The 21,422-nt window shown below is 51.2% G+C and overlaps 1 protein-coding gene across 1 annotated transcript in view; it reads left to right on the top strand.

Annotated features, from left to right (window-relative positions):
- Positions 1 to 3,339: 3,339 nt before the first annotated feature.
- Positions 3,340 to 21,422, top strand: part of LOC149440517 (uncharacterized) — a 40,256-nt gene continuing 22,173 nt past the window's right edge. The window contains exons 1-8 of the mRNA XM_089658504.1: positions 3,340 to 3,517; positions 5,577 to 5,674; positions 6,635 to 6,769; positions 6,838 to 6,992; positions 9,405 to 9,525; positions 11,648 to 11,764; positions 13,847 to 13,944; positions 16,334 to 16,507. Of these exons, the coding sequence (XP_089514630.1) occupies positions 3,355 to 3,517; positions 5,577 to 5,674; positions 6,635 to 6,769; positions 6,838 to 6,992; positions 9,405 to 9,525; positions 11,648 to 11,764; positions 13,847 to 13,944; positions 16,334 to 16,507 (1,061 nt within the window). The 5' untranslated portion in view covers positions 3,340 to 3,354. The remainder of the gene's footprint in view (positions 3,518 to 5,576; positions 5,675 to 6,634; positions 6,770 to 6,837; positions 6,993 to 9,404; positions 9,526 to 11,647; positions 11,765 to 13,846; positions 13,945 to 16,333; positions 16,508 to 21,422) is intronic.

The following is a 21,422-nucleotide window of genomic DNA, read 5'->3' as shown; positions in this document are numbered from 1 at the left end:
CCGTCTGGGTTCATCGTGGGTGCTGCCTGGGATCATCAGGGGTGCCGGCTGGGATCATTAGGGGTGCCGGCTGCGATCAACGGGGGGTGCCATCACACAACAGCACTCCCAATGACGGCATCACAGAAGTGTGCTTTCCGCTGTGGCACCACACCATGTGCTGGGAGCGCTCAGTCATGAGCCGCCAGGACAGATACCAAGTTGTCCAAGTGACGATCAGAAGCTGGTGAGACCGATCCTGATCATGTGATCACTGTGCTGGCCAATGACAGATCACCAGTGATAGAACCGGAGATGTGCATGACGAAAAAACTTGTTTCGTTTTGTTTCGGATTCATTTAAGTCGATCATTTCGTTATGTTACAAAGATTCGTTTTCAGGATTCATTTCATATATTTCTCATTCCAAATCGATTTGTATTTTTGGAAGTTTGGCTACATTCGTTTTAACGTGATAATTCGTTATTTCGGGAGTCATCCCTGCTAGTCCGGCCCACAAACAGAAATGGAATGAGCTGATTGGACGATATCAACTGGAGTCGCTTGCATCCCAAAGTCACCAATGGATGAAGTTCAGATTTGTTCGTTATGTTGTGATTGGGAGATTCTGATGGCTCCGCCTCCATCCAACCCGAACACAAGAAGTAGGAATCCTCCTTTTTCCCTTTTTCTACTTTCCTGTTTCCATTTCTTATGCGGCGCGGTTTTTATAATAACGAAAAGAATCGAATGATTATCCGAGAGTCTGAGACAACCGCGCCGATCCCATCCAACTAAAACAAAAGGATCCGAATCGATTCCAATCATTCGTTACGTTGTTACAATGTTGCAGAGGCTTCAATCGGTAACAGAAGGCCCAAACGATCGCATCAAGTCATCCGAAGGAAGCGAAGGAATGTGATGGAATTTGTTGTTTTGTTATCATTTATTTGTTGCAATTTGTTACTATTGAGATTCAGGGATTTGGATACATTTGAATCTGAATAATTGATTGGTAATGAAACGAAGTCTAGTTAGACCCCGCCCCCTCGACTACTTCTCCTCAATGGGGGACGTCTGTTGTAAAGTATCCGGGTCATGGCGTGATCTCGGATCCCAGTGCCGGGGGGGGGGGGGTTAGTAACATGGGCCCCACTGGGCCCCACTACAGGTACGAGGAAATGACCGACCCATGTACCGTATGTGGGATTCCCATTCATGGCCGGATCGAATTTATCTTCTGAAATATCTGATTTCTCTGTAATCGACCTTCTAATCCTGACGCATCCATGAATCTCCAGGTGATCCGAACCGGCGGGAAGGGAATGAGCTGCATCATCTCAGCTGTCGGCTCCGGCATCCTACATGGCTGCTTCATGTTTGGAGAACAAGAGGTACGAATCGTTCGTTCCATCGAATTCCTGCGAGGAAGAAAAATCTGATGACTACCAGAAGCGATGGAAATCCCAACCAATCAGTTGTATACGGCACAGAGATCCCCGGACCCCGCATTCACTATATCCCCTCCCCCCGGACCCCGCATTCACTATATCCCCTCCCCCCGGACCCCGCATTCACTATATCCCCTCCCCCCCGGACCCCGCATTCACTATATCCCCTCCCCCCGGACCCCGCATTCACTATATCCGCTGTCCCCGGACCCCGCATTCACTATATCCCCTCCCCCCGGACCCCGCATTCACTATATCCCCTCCCCCCGGACCCCGCATTCACTATATCCCCTCCCCCCGGACCCCGCATTCACTATATCCGCTGTCCCCGGACCCCGCATTCACTATATCCCCCGCTCTCCCCGGACCCCGCATTCACTATATCCCCTCCCCCCGTACCCCGTATTCACTATATCCCCTCCCCCCGGACCCCGCATTCACTATATCCCCTCCCCCCGGACCCCGCATTCACTATATCCGCTCTCTCCGGACCCCGCATTCACTATATCCCCTCCCCCCGGACCCCGCATTCACTATATCCCCTCCCCCCGGACCCCGCATTCACTATATCCGCTCTCCCGGGACCCCGCATTCACTATATCCGCTCTCCCCGGACCCCGCATTCACTATATCCGCTCTCCCCGGACCCCGCATTCACTGTATCCCCTCCCCCCGGACCCCGCATTCACTGTATCCGCTCTCCCCGGACCCCGCATTCACTGTATCCGCTCTCCCCGGACCCCGCATTCACTATATCCGCTCTCCCCGGACCCCGCATTCACTATATCCCCTCCCCCCGGACCCCGCATTCACTATATCCCCTCCCCCCGGACCCCGCATTCACTATATCCCCTCCCCCCGGACCCCGCATTCACTATATCCGCTCCCCCCGGACCCCGCATTCACTATATCTCCTCCCCCCGGACCCCGCATTCACTATATCCGCTCTCCCCGGACCCCGCATTCACTATATCCGCTCTCCCCGGACCCCGCATTCACTATATCCGCTCTCCCCGGACCCCGCATTCACTATATCCGCTCTCCCCAGACCCCGCATTCACTATATCCCCTCTCCCCGGACCCCCCATTCACTATATCCGCTCTCCCCGGACCCCCCATTCACTATATCCGCTCTCCCCAGACCCCGCATTCACTATATCCCCTCCCCCTGGACCCCGCATTCACTGTATCCGCTCTCCCCGGACCCCGCATTCACTATATCCCCCGGACCCTGCATTCCCTATATCCGCTCTCCCCGGACCCCGCATTCACTATATCCGCTCTCCCCGGACCCCGCATTCACTATATCCCCTCCCCCCGGACCCCGCATTCACTATATCCCCTCCCCCTGGACCCCGCATTCACTATATCCGCTCTCCCCGGACCCTGAATTCACTATATCTGGTCTCCCCGGACCCCGCATTCACTATATCCGCTCTCCCCGGACCCCGCATTCACTATATCCGCTCCCCTCGGACCCCGCATTCACTATATCCGCTCCCCCCGGACCCCGCATTCACTATATCCGCTCCCCCCGGACCCCGCATTCACTATATCCGCTCTCCCCGGACCCCGCATTCACTGTATCCGTTCTCCCCGGACCCCGCATTCACTATATCCGCTCTCCCGGACCCCGCATTCACTATATCCGCTCTCCCGGACCCCGCATTCACTATATCCCCTCTCCCCGGACCCCGCATTCACTATATCCCCTCTCCCCGGTTTGGGTGTCGGCTCCAGGACGGGTTTTGGGGGATGGGTTGGGGTTCAGGCGGATGAGTGAATTGGGGGTTGAAGTTGCTCAGCATTCGTTTCCTTCTGATGCCCCCCCAACACAACTCGGCCACCAATGGGAAGCTCTGTATTCATCCTCAGGCCGTCGTCTTTTCCAGGCACTTTTCGGGAACGTTTCTCCAGAAGAGGACATGCTGCTGATGCTTCGGTTCTATCACTGGCCGGGGGGCAGCACAGCCTGGGCACCATGGCAGAACCACAAGAGCTTACAGCCGTTACTGGCCAATGAGGAGTGGATGGCGGCCTGGACTGCTCTCCCACTTACCAGACTGGGGTCCCCAGAGACGGGAGCCGGTGAGAGTGCGGGGGAGGGGGGCAGATTATTACATGCAGGATATGTTCTCTCCGTGTTGTCACCTTTCTGATTTCCATGCGGTATGTAAGACGTGGGGGACAGTAGGAGACCTTCAGCCTTGAGGGCCACGAGTCAGGAGAACGGGCAATCATCACATACATGTCTTCAGAGCCCCCAGCATTGATCTCCAAACTACGGCCTACGGGCCTCCCACTGACACCAGGGATGGGGCACTATTCCTCCCACTGACACCAATCATGGGGCACTATTCCTCCCACTGACACCAATCATGGGGCACTATTCCCCCCACTGACACCAATGATGGGGCACTATTCCTCCCACTGACACCAATGATGGGGCACTATTCCTCCCACTGATACCAATGATGGGCACTATTCCTCCCACTGACACCAGGAATGGGACACTATTCCTCCCACTGACACCAATGATGGCACACTATTCCTCCCACTGACACCAATGATGGGGTACTATTCCTCCCACTGACACCAATGATGGAGTACTATTCCTCCCACTGACACCAATGATGGCACACTATTCCTCCCACTGACACCAATGATGGGGTACTATTCCTCCCACTGACACCAATGATGGGGCACTATTCCTCCCACTGACACCAATGTTGGGACACTACTCCTCCCACTGACACCAATGATGGGACACTATTCCTCCCACTGACACCAATGATGGGACACTATTCCTCCCACTGACACCAATGATGGGGCACTATTCCTCCCACTGACACCAATGATGGGGCACTATTCCTCCCACTGACACCAATGACGGGGCACTATTCCTCCCACTGACACCAATGACGGGGCACTACTCCTCCCACTGACACCAATGACGGGGCACTATTCCTCCCACTGACACCAATGACGGGGCACTATTCCTCCCACTGACACCAATGACGGGGCACTATTCCTCCCACTGACACCAATGACGGGGCACTATTCCTCCCACTGACACCAATGACGGGGCACTATTCCTCCCACTGACACCAATGACGGGGCGCTATTCCTCCCACTGACACCAATGACGAGGCGCTATTCCTCCCACTGACACCAATGACGGGGCGCTATTCCTCCCACTGACACCAATGACGAGGCGCTATTCCTCCCACTGACACCAATGACGAGGCGCTATTCCTCCCACTGACACCAATGACGAGGCGCTATTCCTCCCACTGACACCAATGACGGGGCCCTATTCCTCCCACTGACACCAATGACGGGGCGCTATTCCTCCCACTGACACCAATGACGGGACGCTATTCCTCCCACTGACACCAATGACGGGGCGCTATTCCTCCCACTGACACCAATGACGGGACGCTATTCCTCCCACTGACACCAATGATGGGACGCTATTCCTCCCACTGACACCAATGATGGGGCACTATTCCTCCCACTGACACCCTCTACAATGGTGGCAAATGGTGGAGGTCTCATCTCCTCCCAAGGACCCCCAACACCTCCTTCCAGTCATAGTGATTGGTCTTCATTCATTTTCACCTTCATGACAAGATTTGTGTAACATTTCTGGTGACTACAAAATGAAATGCTGTAAAATGAAAAGCAATATGGCAGCCTGGCGGCGTCCTGTACACCGCCGGTATATAGCATGGCCCCAAAATTTCCTGCCTCTCTGATTGGCTCACTGACTTTTCCCAGAAGTCTGCATAGAGACACAAGTAACATTTTAGGCATCCCCTGTAATAGGAATTTCATTTTTGGTGAGACATTCCCTAAGGCTTGTCCACTGGAAGGATTCCAAGGCTGATGCTTTCCTCATTGGAACTCTGAGCGTGTCCCGTGTGGTTGTCACGTGTGCAGACCCTCCCACTGCGGAATCCGTGGCGCAGGACACGGGGAATCCAACCGACATTCCTGTACAACAGACAAAGGTAGGAATCCCCTTCAGGTTGTCGGATCGCGGATCACAGGAGGGAGTTGTATTCCTGACACCATCACATGAGTTTGTTGGATCACTTTGATGATTTCTGCATTTCTCAGGTCTGTTTCTTTGTGTCTTCTTCAGATTCCGCTGATGTTGGCTGTCTTGTGTGGAATACAGGAATTCATGAGCTTCCCTTATACCACGGCCCCGCCCCTCCCGCGATGAGCCTCCCCGCCACAGTGAGTGTGGACCCCTACCCCCCCCCAATCACACTGCTCCCCCGACCATGCTCCTGCACAGAGGTCTCCAAACTGCGGACCACACACTGGATTCAGCCCTTTGCTTGCCTTTATCCGGCTTTAGGGACACTACCCCTCCCACTGACACCAATAATGGGGCACTACCCTCCCACTGACACCAATGATGGGGCACTACCCTCCCACTGACACCAATGACGGGGCACTATTCCTCCCACTGACACCAATGATGGGACACTATTCCTCCCACTGACACCAATGATGGGGCACTATTCCTCCCACTGACACCAATAATGGGACACTATTCCTCCCACTGACACCAATGACGGGGCACTATTCCTCCCACTGACACCAATGACGGGGCACTATTCCTCCCACTGACACCAATGATGGGACACTATTCCTCCCACTGACACCAATGATGGGGCACTATTCCTCCCACTGACACCAGTGATGGGGCACTATTCCTCCCACTGATACCAATGATGGGGCACTATTCCTCCCACTGACACCAATGATGTGGCACTATTCCTCCCACTGACACCAATGACGGGGCACTATTCCTCCCACTGACACCAATGATGGGGCACTATTCCTCCCACTGACACCGATGATGGGACACTATTCCTCCCACTGACACCAATGATGGGGCACTATTCCTCCCACTGACACCAATGATGGGGCACTATTCCTCCCACTGACACCAATGATGGGGCACTATTCCTCCCACTGACACCAATGATGGGACACTATTCCTCCCACTGACACCAATGATGGGGCACTATTCCTCCCACTGACACCAATGATGGGGCACTATTCCTCCCACTGACACCAATGATGGGGCACTATTCCTCCCACTGACACCAATGATGGGGAGCCAGATGGGAATATATTCTGAAATCAATGACAAATCTCTATAACTTGCTGCATTTTCCTGCTCAGCACCCTGCGAAGTACGATGAGATATTCGAGGGATACGGGAACGCCAGGGTGCGGCTTTGTGTGTTCAGCAAGACACGCCCGGATTGCCCCTCCCCCGCGGAATCCTCGGTCATAGATAAGGCCTCGGCTCCGGAGGTGAGTCTCCGTGTCTCCGCTCCGTCCTCGGATCTATAATAGGAGAATAATCCGGTGATTCTTCGTAGGGTTCCTACATCCCCCGTTCCCGGAGGAAACCCATGGTGGATCCGTACGCCTCTACAGATGGTGTCACCGTGTTCATCGATGGCGCTCGTTTCCTGCCAGATGCCGCCACTCTCACCCGTGTCACCGGGAGAATATTTGACAAAAACTACGATCAGTAAGTCCACATGTATGCATGATGGATGGATGGATGGATGGATGGCTCAGGATTTGGGATTTATCTGGTATTCCTGTCCCAGTGACCACTGCCCACCTAGTTCCTTGTACAGGTGTCACAGAAACAGGAAGTGAGGGAAAATGTCCCCATTGGGGTCAGAAGTAAGACTGGAACTACCTCCTGCCTGGCCTGTAGTAAAGAGACCGCCGAGTGGGAGAACTGCGATTCCTGGTGGACGTCACATGACGTCCTCCCGGTCACATGACATCCTCCCAGTCAGATGACGTCCTCCCGGTCACATGACATCCTCCCAGTCAGATGACGTCCTCCCAGTCACATGGCTCATGCCCCACATACAGCTCATTGTACCGGGCCAGCCCTGGAGTTATGTGATCACTGTGACCAATCACATCATATGCACACAATGAATGGCTTTTTTTCGTAGCCATTCATTGTGTACTATTGTGATCTCTATGATTGGTCATAGTGATCACATGGTACAGACAGGGCCAATCACAGCACACCTGTACCCTGATAACTGTGGCCAATCACAGCACACCTGTACCCTGATAACTGTGGCCAATCACAGCACACCTGTACCATGATAACTGTGGCCAATCACAGCACACCTGTACCCTGATAACTGTGGCCAATCACAGCACACCTGTACCATGATAACTGTGTCCAATCACAGCACACCTGTACCATGATAACTGTGGCCAATCACAGCACACCTGTACCCTGATAACTGTGGCCAATCACAGCACACCTGTACCATGATAACTGTGGCCAATCACAGCACACCTGTACCCTGATAACTGTGGCCAATCACAGCACACCTGTACCCTGATAACTGTGGCCAATCACAGCACACCTGTACCCTGATAACTGTGGCCAATCACAGCACACCTGTACCCTGATAACTGTGGCCAATCACAGCACACCTGTACCATGATAACTGTGGCCAATCACAGCACACCTGTACCCTGATAACTGTGGCAAATCACAGCACACCTGTACCCTGATAACTGTGGCCAATCACAGCTATCACAATTTGGAATGAATGGAGGCCTGTCATAGAAATGGTTGCTTATAACAGTGATCATCGCTGCCTAAAAGAAATCCCGATCCCCGATCCCCGATCACCTCCCGCAGTGGTGCAGTGTCACTATGGTAACCCTGCACCGCTCTTGTCACAGGATGTAGGAAAAAAATTGAAAAAAAAAATTCCTTTTTTTTCTTTGCATGCTGTCAGCAGTCTGTGTCCCTGATCTCCTCCACACCAGTCATGTGACGGCGCTGCACTGCGCTGGGGGCAGGATGGAAAATTAAAAAAAAAAAATTAAATTTCTTCATTTTCCAAAAAATTGTGACAACAAAATACAACTCTCCTCTTACTAAATACCTCAGACTGTCTACTTTCCAGAAAGGGGTCATTTGGGGGGATTTGTACCGTCCTGACATTTGGGGGGGATTTGTACCGTCCTGACATTTGGGGGGGATTTGTACCGTCCTGACATTTGGGGGGGATTTGTACCGTCCTGACATTTGGGGGGATTTGTACCGTCCTGACATTTGGGGGGGATTTGTACCGTCCTGACATTTGGGGGGATTTGTACCGTCCTGACATTTGGGGGGGATTTGTACCGTCCTGACATTTGGGGGGGATTTGTACCGTCCTGACATTTGGGGGGATTTGTACCGTCCTGACATTTGGGGGGGATTTGTACCGTCCTGACATTTGGGGGGGATTTGTACCGTCCTGACATTTGGGGGGATTTGTACCGTCCTGACATTTGGGGGGATTTGCACCGTCCTGACATTTGGGGGGATTTGTACCGTCCTGACATTTGGGGGGGATTTGTACCGTCCTGACATTTGGGGGGGATTTGTACCGTCCTGACATTTGGGGGGGATTTGTACCGTCCTGACATTTGGGGGGATTTGTACCGTCCTGACATTTGGGGGGGATTTGTACCGTCCTGACATTTGGGGGGATTTGTACCGTCCTGACATTTGGGGGGGGGGGAAGAAATGGGCCGTCGTCAGGATTAATCGATTTTCAGGAATAAATTGTATCGTATAGTTTTTTTCATTTCATATAATAAAAATAAACAGCGATGAACAAATACATCCAAAGAAAGTTCTATAAAATGCTAGAAATGTAATTTGGATACAGTGTTGCACAGCCGCGCAATTACCAGTTAAAGTAGCGCAGTGCTGAAAAAAAATGTCCGTGTTATGAAGGGAATAAAATCCTGCTTTGTATACTTCAGGAACCATTTTCAGCATTTCTAGAAATAAATACATGACTGCAACAAAAATTCACATTCCCCCCCCCCCCCCCCCCCTGTATTGGTTTGACCTCAGCAGGCTGAACTCTGATTGGCTGCCATGTTCGTTGTCTTTCAGGATTGGACCAGACATTAGTACCGGGATAGATCTGAACAGCGACATTTTCCATCCAATCTACAATTATTCCGTACAGATCAACTCCCCCGACATTCCAGCCACCTCCACCCTGCTACTGAAGGTGAGTGCAGAACTCTCCCATCTCACCAGGAATGAAGGAAATGATACATATTATGTCAGGGAAGGAATATTCCATCTCCGCGATTCTATTCTGAGTGCAGACAAGTCTGTCCTGGAAACTGGTGCAACTTCCTCCTTGAGAGCCGAGTCCTTTCATTTAGGGAATATCTATCCCTCGCTCCACCTCCTGCGAGACATCATTTATAATATGTGTACGATGAACAAATTGTTACATTTCAGATTTCTTCGTTAAGTTAATAGTTTTGTTCCATCATATTCATTATGTTATAAAGATTCGTTTTTGGAATTTGTTCCGTATATTCGGATTTGTTTTGTAAAATTTGTTATTTTCAAATCGATTTAAAATTTAAATTTTGAATTTGGAAAATGGTTATATTCTTTCTGTTCTATTCTATTTTTTTTCTATTGTATTATTTTAAATTCCATTCTATTCCTGTACTTTCTATTCTATTCTGTTTTTTTCTATTTTATTCTGTTGTATAAAGCAGCCTATGTAGGAATCATCATCTTATTTCACTTTTATACCTTACTTTATTTATTGCAATATGTTTCCATTTTGAATTCAAATTCATTTTTAAATTCAAGTTCATTTTTTGATTCAAATTAATTTTTCAAATTGAATTCATTTTCCAATTTGATTTCATTTTCAAATTCAAATTCATTTTCAAATTCAAGTTCGTTTTTTGATTCAAATTCATTTTCCAGTTTGATTTCATTATCAAATTCATTTTCAAATTCTAGTTCGTTTTTTGATTCAAATTTATTTTCCAATTTGAATTCATTTTCCAATTTGATTTCATTTTCAAATTCATTTTCAAATTCTAGTTCGTTTTTTGATTCAAATTTATTTTCCAATTTGATTTCATTTTCAAACTCATTTTCATATTCAAGTTTGTTTTTTGATTCAAATTTATTTTCCAATTTGAAAATGAAATCAAATTGGAAAATGAATTCAAATTGGAAAATAAATTTGAATCAAAAAACGAACTAGAATTTGAAAATGAATTTGAAAATGAAATCAAATTGGAAAATGAATTCAAATTCATTTTCAAATTCTAGTTCGTTTTTTGATTCAAATTTATTTTCCAATTTGATTTCATATTCCAATTTGATTTAATTTTCAAATTCAAATTCATTTTCAAATTCAAGTTCGTTTTTTGATTCAAATAATTTTTCAAATTGAATTCATTTTCCAATTTGATTTCATTTTCAAATTCATTTTCAAATTCTAGTTCGTTTTTTGATTCAACTTTATTTTCCAATTTGATTTCATTTTCAAATTCATTTTCAAATTCTAGTTCGTTTTTTGATTCAACTTTATTTTCCAATTTGATTTCATTTTCAAATTCAAGTTCGTTTTTTGATTCAAATTTATTTTCCAATTTGATTTCATTTTCAAATTCTTTTTCATATTCAAGTTTGTTTTTTGATTCAAATTTATTTTCCAATTTGAATTCATTTTCCAATTTGATTTCATTTTCAAATTCATTTTCAAATTCAAGTTAGTTTTTTGATTCAAATTTATTTTTCAAGTTGAATTCATTTTCCAATTTGATTTAACTTTTAAATTCAAGTTAGTTTTTTTATTCAAATTTATTTTCCAATTTGAATTCATTTCACAATTTGATTTCATTTTCAAGTTCAAATAACTAGTTTCATTTAAATTTTTTTCAAATTTGTTGAAATTTGTTCCCATGGTGACTTGAAAATTTGGATACATCCGAATCTCTGAATAATGAAAATTCCAGCCAAATTTAAATTTGTAGCAAGATGAGTCACGTGTGTCTAGTTTTCATAGTTGAACAATTGGGTGTGAGGCAATGGGGTGTCACTTGCACCTGTGTACAGAGGCAACTTCACCAGGGGATGGGAATTTTTTACGCTTTGTGGAAATCCTGCAAATCACGAAGAACTCTTCCTTCAAATTCAATATTTCATTGTCTATTTCCCATCGTATTACCATTTTTATTTCCTCGCCAACATGGCGCACTTGTGGTAGTACTCTGCCAGGGATTGGCGCCAGGAAAGGATGATGGGAAGCATTTGATCCAATGTTCAGTTTTTCTGCCTGTTGCTAATTCCCGGTCTCCTTTGGTCGGCAGGTTTATACCTTGGACAGGTTCAGCCGGAAGTTGGCTCTGATTGGCTGGGCAGCTCTTAATCTCTTTGTGGAATCTGGAACGCAGAGAGCGCCATCATCAGATTCCAGTGGAGTCCAGGTGAGGTCGCCTACCCACCCATGACAACGCGGGAGAACAATTGGTAGACAGGGACAGAGCGTTGTCACCCTACAACAGGAAGTGCCTGAACAAGGACCTCCATGGCGGGATCACCAGGGATTTTTGTTTCTGTGCAACTTTATTTGTACAAAGCATTGTGCAAAACATAACCCTACCAAGGTGACAGTACCCCCATCTGTGGTATACGGAGCAGAAATACATGCAGGTTACGCTCTTTTTTAGGGGGCAACAAGGGTAACAAAGCTCAGTGAGGTTCAAAAAAATGGCACTAAGAGGGGATGGATGAGCTGGGTGTCACAATGTATCCATGGCAGGATAATGAAACATTTTAAGAGTCCATTCTAAAGTCCATAAGTACGTCTATATATTCACAGCTCCACCAGGAGACAGGAATGATCTCTGTAATACCAGCACAGACAACAGGGGGCGCCAACTAAGTGCAGCATAAACAAGTACTCCATGAATGTAAAAGACAATTGGCAACACACATAAATGGACACGGAATGCGCTCTTCATACCTCCATGTCCCAATGAGGGGTGGCCTGCCGGTGGAAGCTTCTATGGTGGATCTCTCCTTCTGCCCTCAGCTGTGTAGTAGAATGCCTCAGAACCGGACCAGGAAGTCATGGAACCCCTTAGAACCGGACCAGGAAGTCATGGAACCCCTTAGAACCGGACCAGGAAGCCATGGAACCCCTTAGAACCAGACCAGGAAGTCATGGAACCCCTTAGAACCAGACCAGGAAGTCATGGAACCCCTTAGAACTGGACCAGGAAGCCATGGAACCCCTTAGAACCAGACCAGGAAGTCATGGAACCCCTTAGAACTGGACCAGGAAGTCACAAAACCACCATGGAACGCACATTGGGCGCAGGGGCAGAAGTGATGTCATGCGGGAGGAGGACCTATGGTCATGGGGCGTGGCTACGTGTTTCAGAGCGCTCCAGCTCCTTTCTAAAGCCATGTTGAGTTCTCCGAAATGCGTAGCCATGACCCTTGGTGGTAGGTCCTCCTCCGTGTGATGTCATCTCCGCCCCTGCGCCTGGCGGTGACTCCATGGTGGTTCTGTCTGTCTGTCTGTCTGTCCCGGGGGGTTGTATGGCGTTCTGTTGTCAGGGGTCTGGATGTAACAAATGAGAAAGAGATGGCATGTGTACCGGTGAAGATTACAATGGATGGGAAATGGGCCGGGAGGTCAGTACCTGTGGGGTGTATTACCTGTAATGGGGGTATGAGGGGGATGGGCCGAGAGCTCAGTACCTGTGGGGAGTATTACCTGTAATGAGGGTGGGGGGGGGGTTTGGGGCCAGAATAGAGGGAGGTGGACAGGTGGGCTGAGGACCAAGGACGGGGCTCCTCAGGGGTGGAGAGGGGCAGGTGAGAAGTAACGGGGATTGTTGCCGGCTGCAGTGGAGGATGGGGGAGGGCTGGCAAGGTGAGTATCAATGGAGTGACACCATCACCCTACCAATGGAGGGACACCATCACCCCTCCAATGGAGGGACACCATCACCCCACGAATGGAATGACACCATCACCCCTCCAATGGAGGGACACCATCACCCCACCAATGGAGGGACACCATCACCCCACCAATGGAGGGACACCATCACCCCTCCAATGGAGGGACACCATCACCCCTCCAATGGAGGGACACCATCACCCCTCCAATGGAGGGACACCATCACCCCACCAATGGAGGGACACCATCACCCCTCCAATGGAGGGACACCATCACCCCTCCAATGGAGGGACACCATCACCCCACCAATGGAGGGACACCATCACCCCTCCAATGGAGGGACACCATCACCCCTCCAATGGAGGGACACCATCACCCCTCCAATGGAGGGACACCATCACCCCACCAATGGAGGGACACCATCACCCCACCAATGGAGGGACACCATCACCTCACCAATGGAGAGACACCATCACCCCACCAATGGAATGACACCATCACCCCACCCTAGAAGGACAAGGTGACAGTTAGGGGCCCCATCTTGATGCTGATACGTTCGATCGTTGAGCTGTCCCCGATTATATTCTTCATTTTTCAGGTTTCTTTGAACGAAGGGGGTCACCAAATCCGCATCTATCACACGCCCCCCCCCACCGATCGCCCCTTCTCTGTGGTGTCGCTGGCGTCCTCCGGGAGGTGAGCATACGCAGATATCAGCCCAGCCCCGGACACTACTGAGGGGCCCCAATTCCCGGCCAGCAGAATCCCGGAGCGTGGGTTAGGAATCGGTGGAACGTTCGATGGGTCGGCAGACTGGAAGTAAGAGGAAGAAATGGGAACAGGCGGTTCTCTGATTGGACGAGGCGGAGAGGCGGGTCTGTGATGTCACACTTTGCATTCATTCAGAAAATCCAAAGCTCTGTCTGAGTGGCTCTTTTACCGCGAGAACCACCTCCTGTACAGAACGCAGCCGGACCGCCGCCCTGCAGGGGAGATATTGGGGGGCATTGGAGTATCGGTGTAGTAGTGGTGTAGCAGCAGGGTAGTAGGGGGTATTTGTGGTGTAGTAGTAGTGTAGTAGCTTTGTAGTAGGGGTGAAGTAGGGGGTGTAGTAGGGGGTGTAGTAGCGGTGTAGTAGCAGTGTATTAGTAGAGTAGTAGTAGTGTAGTAGCAGGGTAGTAGCTGTGTAGTAGGGGTGTAGTAGCAGGGTAGTAGGGGTGTAGTAGCAGGGGTGTAGTAGTGGTGTAGTAGGGGGTATAGTAGTGGTGTAGTAGGGGGTGTAGTGGTAGGGTAGTAGGAGGTGTAGTAGTGGTGTAGTAGGGGTGTAGTAGCAGGGTAGTAGGGGGTGTAGTAGTGGTGTAGTAGGGGGTGTAGTAGCAGAGTAGTAGTAGGGTGATAAGGGGTGTAGTAGCGGTGTAGTAGCAGGGTAGTAGGGGTGTAGTAGGGATGGAGTAGCGGTGTAGTAGTAGGGGTGTGGTAGTAGGGGTGTAGTAGCAGGGTAGTAGGGGTGTAGTAACGGTGTAGTAGCAGGGTAGTAGGGGTGTAGTAGGGGTGGAGTAGCGGTGTAGTAGTAGGGGTGTAGTAGGGGTGTAGTAGCGGTGTAGTAGTAGGGGTGTAGTAGGGGTGTAGTAGCGGTGTAGTAGTAGGGGTGTAGTAGCAGGGTAGTAGGGGTGTAGTAACGGTGTAGTAGCAGGGTAGTAGGGGTGTAGTAGGGGTGGAGTAGCGGTGTAGTAGTAGGGGTGTAGTAGGGGTGTAGTAGCGGTGTAGTAGTAGGGGTGTAGTAGGGGTGGAGTAGCGGTGTAGAAGGGGTGCAGTAGCGGTGTAGTAGGGATGGAGTAGCGGTGTAGTAGTAGGGGTGTGGTAGTAGGGGTGTAGTAGCAGGGTAGTAGGGGTGTAGTAACGGTGTAGTAGGGGTGTAGTAGCAGGGTAGTAGGGGTGTAGTAACGGTGTAGTAGAGGTGTAGTAGGGGTGGAGTAGCGGTGTAGTAGCAGGGTAGTAGGGGTGTAGTAGGGGTGTAGTAGCGGTGTAGTAGCAGGGTAGTAGGGGTGGAGTAGCGGTGTAGAAGGGGTGCAGTAGCGGTGTAGTAGGGGTGGAGTAGCAGTGTAGTAGCAGGGTAGTAGGGGTGTAGTAGCAGGGTAGTAGGGGTGCAGTAGCGGTGTAGTAGCGGTGTAGTAGGGGTGGAGTAGCGGTGTAGTAGCAGGGTAGTAGGGGTGTAGTAGCAGGGTAGTAGGGGTGGAGTAGGGGGTGTAGTAGCAGGGTATTAGCAGAGTAGTAGCAGGGTAGTAGGGGTGGAGCAGTAGGGTATTAGCGGTGTATTAGCAGGGTAGTAGGGGTGTAGTAGCAGGGAAGTAGGGGTGCAGTAGCGGTGTAGTAGGGGTGAAGTAGCGGTGTAGTAGGGGTGTAGTAGCAGGGTAGTAGGGGTGGAGTAGCGGTGTAGTAGCAGGGTAGTAGGGGTGGAGCAGTAGGGTATTAGCGGTGTAGTAGCAGGGTAGTAGGGGTGTAGTAGCAGGGAAGTAGGGGTGCAGTAGCGGTGTAGTAGGGGTGAAGTAGCGGTGTAGTAGGGGTGTAGTAGCGGTGTAGTAGCGGTGTAGTAGGGGTGAAGTAGCGGTGTAGTAGCGGTGTAGTAGCAGGGTAGTAGGGGTGGAGTAGCGGTGTAGTAGCAGGGTAGTAGGGGTGGAGCAGTAGGGTATTAGCGGTGTAGTAGCAGGGTAGTAGCTGTGTCTACTTCAGTGATTTCCAGCTTCCAGAGGGATTGGCCGGTCTGGTATAGTTGATCCTCTGCTCCCAGGGAAGGGTTTGTATTTGGCAGGGAAGAGTCAGGAGGTAATAGTAAGGATTAGGGTGTCAGGAGGTAATAGTAAGGATTAGGGTGCAGGGACGGTGTCACCCGCAGAGCTCCGACGGAGGAATGTCTGCCGAGACCCAACGTCTTCACATGACGGCCTCTAAGCTCCGGTCTGGCCGGGCGTCACGCAGGACCCTCAGAAACCTTTTCATAGGAACACTTACATGTTGGGATTCGCCCGGGAAGCACAATGACCAATCACAAGAGACTTCATTCCTGTCTCCTCTCTCCTCTTCCCAGAATTGTTCCGTGTTCCACGTTACTGATCCGGATCCGGAGAGGGAACGTCCCGCGTCACGCAGAGGACCCCGCAGCCATCGAGGAGCACCCCGAATATTCACAGGGGGCGTATTACTCAGACACGGCCCAGCCTTCCCCGGGGGAGCTCCGCCTCTACAGAGCCATGGCCAGCCGGTAAGAGGAGAGTAATAATCAGAAGACTCGATTGTTATCTACACCAGAAGTCACCGAACCGGCCCTTAGCTGGCCTTTGGGGCACTACTCCTCCCACTGACACCAATGATGGGGCACTATTCCTCCCACTGACACCAATGATGGGGCGCTATTCCTCCCACTGACACCAATGATGGGGCGCTATTCCTCCCACTGACACCAATGATGGGGCGCTATTCCTCCCACTGACACCAATGATGGGACACTATTCCCCCCACTGACACCAATGATGGGCACTATTCCTCCCACTGACACCAATGATGGGCACTATTCCTCCCACTGACACCAATGATGGGGCGCTATTCCTCCCACTGACACCAATGATGGGACGCTATTCCTCCCACTGATACCAATGATGGGGCACTATTCCTCCCACTGACACCAATGATGGGGCGCTATTCCTCCCACTGACACCAATGATGGGACGCTATTCCTCCCACTGACACCAATGATGGGGCGCTATTCCTCCCACTGACACCAATGATGGGGCGCTATTCCTCCCACTGACACCAATGATGGGACGCTATTCCTCCCACTGACACCAATGATGGGGCGCTATTCCTCCCACTGACACCAATGATGGGGCGCTATTCCTCCCACTGACACCAATGATGGGGCGCTATTCCTCCCACTGACACCAATGATGGGACGCTATTCCTCCCACTGACACCAATGATGGGACGCTATTCCTCCCACTGACACCAATGATGGGGCGCTATTCCTCCCACTGACACCAATGATGGGGCGCTATTCCTCCCACTGACACCAATGATGGGACGCTATTCCTCCCACTGACACCAATGATGGGGCACAATTCATCCCACTGACACCAATGATGGGACACTATTACCCCCCACTGACACCAATGAGGGGACACTATTCCTCCCACTGACACCAATGATGGGACACTATTCCTCCCACTGACACCAATGATGGGGCGCTATTCCTCCCACTGACACCAATGATGGGGCGCTATTCCTCCCACTGACACCAATGATGGGGCGCTATTCCTCCCACTGACACCAATGATGGGGCGCTATTCCTCCCACTGACACCAATGATGGGGCACTATTCCCCCCACTGACACCAATGATGGGGCGCTATTCCTCCCACTGACACCAATGATGGGGCGCTATTCCTCCCACTGACACCAATGATGGGACGCTATTCCTCCCACTGACACCAATGATGGGACGCTATTCCTCCCACTGACACCAATGATGGGGCGCTATTCCTCCCACTGATACCAATGATGGGGCACTATTCCTCCCACTGACACCAATGATGGGGCACTATTCCTCCCACTGACACCAATGATGGGGCGCTATTCCTCCCACTGACACCAATGATGGGATGCTATTCCTCCCACTGACACCAATGATGGGGCGCTATTCCTCCCACTGACACCAATGATGGGACGCTATTCCTCCCACTGACACCAATGATGGGACGCTATTCCTCCCACTGACACCAATGATGGGGCGCTATTCCTCCCACTGACACCAATGATGGGGCGCTATTCCTCCCACTGACACCAATGATGGGGCGCTATTCCTCCCACTGACACCAATGATGGGGCGCTATTCCTCCCACTGACACCAATGATGGGGCGCTATTCCTCCCACTGACACCAATGATGGGGCGCTATTCCTCCCACTGACACCAATGATGGGGCACTATTCCCCCCACTGACACCAACGATGGGTCACTATTCCCCCCCACTGACACCAATGATGGGCACTATTCCTCCCACTGACACCAATGATGGGGCACTATTCCTCCCACTGACACCAATGATGGGGCACAATTCATCCCACTGACACCAATGATGGGACACTATTCCTCCCACTGACACCAATGATGGGGCACTATTCCTCCCACTGACACCAACGATGAGACACTATTCCTCCCACTGACACCAACGATGGGACGCTATTCCTCCCACTGACACCAACGATGGGGCGCTATTCCTCCCACTGACACCAACGATGGGGCGCTATTCCTCCCACTGACACCAACGATGGGGCGCTATTCCTCCCACTGACACCAACGATGGGGCGCTATTCCTCCCACTGACACCAACGATGGGGCGCTATTCCTCCCACTGACACCAACGATGGGGCGCTATTCCTCCCACTGACACCAACGATGGGGCGCTATTCCTCCCACTGACACCAACGATGGGGCGCTATTCCTCCCACTGACACCAACGATGGGGCGCTATTCCTCCCACTGACACCAACGATGGGGCGCTATTCCTCCCACTGACACCAACGATGGGGCGCTATTCCTCCCACTGACACCAACGATGGGTCACTATTCCCCCCCACTGACACCAATGATGGGCACTATTCCTCCCACTGACACCAATGATGGGCACTATTCCTCCCACTGACACCAACGATGAGACACTATTCCTCCCACTGACACCAACGATGGGGCACTATTCCTCCCACTGACACCAACGATGAGACACTATTCCTCCCACTGACACCAATGATGGGGCGCTATTCCTCTCACTGACACCAATGACGGGGCACTATTCCTCCCACTGACACCAATGATGGGGCACTATTCCTCCCACTGACACCAACGATGGGGCACTATTCCTCCCACTGACACCAACGATGGGGCACTATTCCTCCCACTGACACCAATGATGGAGCACTATTTCCAACTTACACCAAAAATATTCCTCCCCTCCTGCCAAAGATGCATTGTTTGCACCCAATGAAGCCAGACAATTTCTACTCCCAATGGCCACAGCCCGGCCCTCCTAGAGTCTGAAAGCCGGTAAAGTGGCCCTTTGTGTAGAAGTCTGGAGCCCCCTGATCTGGATGCAGAACGATGGAGAGAGGTGGGTGGTAGGTGTCCCTTGCAGCACTGGGATTTCCGCTTCACATTCTTCCACATGGGCACTCTCACCAATTGGGGTGTGCAGGCCCCTCAGGGTGACTCCCCATGTACCACGCTGTGAGCCACGCTCCTTCCGAGACTTCCGGTGGATCTATGGTCAAAATGGCGTACAGCGGAGCACCAAGGGGGTGTGGCCTACTCGGGGTCAGCGGTGTATTTATGGACTTGTGCTGTCCAAGGCAACACTAAAACTGGGCGCCTTCAACAACCCCCCCCACCCCCACCACTCTGAAAGCCCCCCCCCTTTCCCCCCACAACCACCACCCTCTTCCACCATTGCCCACCAACAACCCCGCCCACTGAGGGATCTCTTGTATTTGCATTGAGTGCTGTCTGTGGCTGAGGAGCGGCTCTGGAGGGAGAGGATGGGGCAGAGGGTACTACTACGGCATGGAGGGTGTGATGGCTGGGCCAACCGGGTCCAATCAGATCCAACCGGGGCCAACCGGGTCCAACCAGGGCCAACCGGGTCCAATCAGATCCAACCGGGTCCAACCAGGGCCAACCGGGTCCAATCAGATCCAACCAGGTCCAACCAGATCCAACCGGGGCCAACCGGGTCCTCCTCAACTCCATCTGGGGGCATGGCTTGCTCCTGCTGGGGACAGGGGAATCAGCCTGGAGTGCGGGGGGGGGGGGGGGGCAGGAGCGGGGAACCTGCAGGAGAGTCGGGAGCACAGATGAGCTTGTTAGGGAAGCCAGTGTCTTTTAACAGCAGGGGGTACCACTACTCCCCCCGGGGCACCACTATCCCCCCCCGGGGCACCACTATCCCCCCCCCCGGGGCACCACTATCCCCCCCCCGGGGCACCACTACCCCCCCCCCCGACAATTGCTGCCCCAGGAAATGCCTTGTTTGCCTCGCGGTAAATATTCCGCTGCTCTGTGTGCTGAAGTCTCCAGCTGGTCCACCCAATATTTCACAGCCTCATCCAGGACTGTGGGATGGAATATCGGTGGTCATACGACCATCAATGGCGGCTCTCTGTCCCCCGACGTTCCTTTTATTGCTCATCCCTGACAACTTACCCAACTTGGGGCAAAGGACTCCAATCAAATCATCTGACCACAGAACCAGTAAATCCCATCGGAACTCCCCCTTTAAAAACGGATTTAAAGGGCCACTCTACCTAAAAGTCATATTTCCCTAATAGAGAGAGCGGTCCCACGAGGTTCCCTCCATAGTCCTAATAGAGAGAGAGGTCCCACGAGGTTCCCTCCATAGTCCTAATAGAGAGAGCGGTCCCACAAGGTTCCCTCCATAGTCCAAATAGAGAGAGCGGTCCCACGAGGTTCCCTCCATAGTCCCTAATAGAGAGAGCGGTCCCACGAGGTTCCCTCCATAGTCCCTAATAGAGAGAGCGGTCCAACGAGGTTCCCTCCATAGTCCTAATAGAGAGAGCGGTCCAACGAGGTTCCCTCCATAGTCCTAATAGAGAGAGCGGTCCCACGAGGTTCCCTCCATAGTTCCTAATAGAGAGAGCGGTCCCACGAGGTTCCCTCCATAGTCCCTAATAGAGAGAGCGGTCCCACGAGGTTCCCTCCATAGTCCTAATAGAGAGAGCGGTCCCACGAGGTTCCCTCCATAGTCCCCAATAGAGAGAGCGGTCCCACGAGGTTCCCTCCATAGTCCTAATAGAGAGAGCGGTCCCGCGAGGTTCCCTCCATAGTCCCCAATAGAGAGAGCGGTCCCACGAGGTTCCCTCCATAGTCCCCAATAGAGAGAACGGTCCCACGAGGTTCCCTCCATAGTCCCCAATAGAGAGAGCGGTCCCACGAGGTTCCCTCCATAGTCCCCAATAGAGAGAGCGGTCCCACGAGGTTCCCTCCATAGTCCCTTATAGAGAGAGCGGTCCCACGAGGTTCCCTCCATAGTCCAAATAGAGAGAGCGGTCCCACGAGGTTCCCTCCATAGTCCCCAATAGAGAGAGCGGTCCCACGAGGTTCCCTCCATAGTCCT

This window comes from Staurois parvus, unplaced genomic scaffold (assembly GCF_062004578.1).
Source record: "Staurois parvus isolate SC_StPar_1 unplaced genomic scaffold, SC_StPar_1.0 ptg001078l, whole genome shotgun sequence".
NCBI lineage: Eukaryota > Metazoa > Chordata > Amphibia > Anura > Ranidae > Staurois > Staurois parvus.
This window is presented reverse-complemented; position numbering and strand designations above follow the sequence as displayed.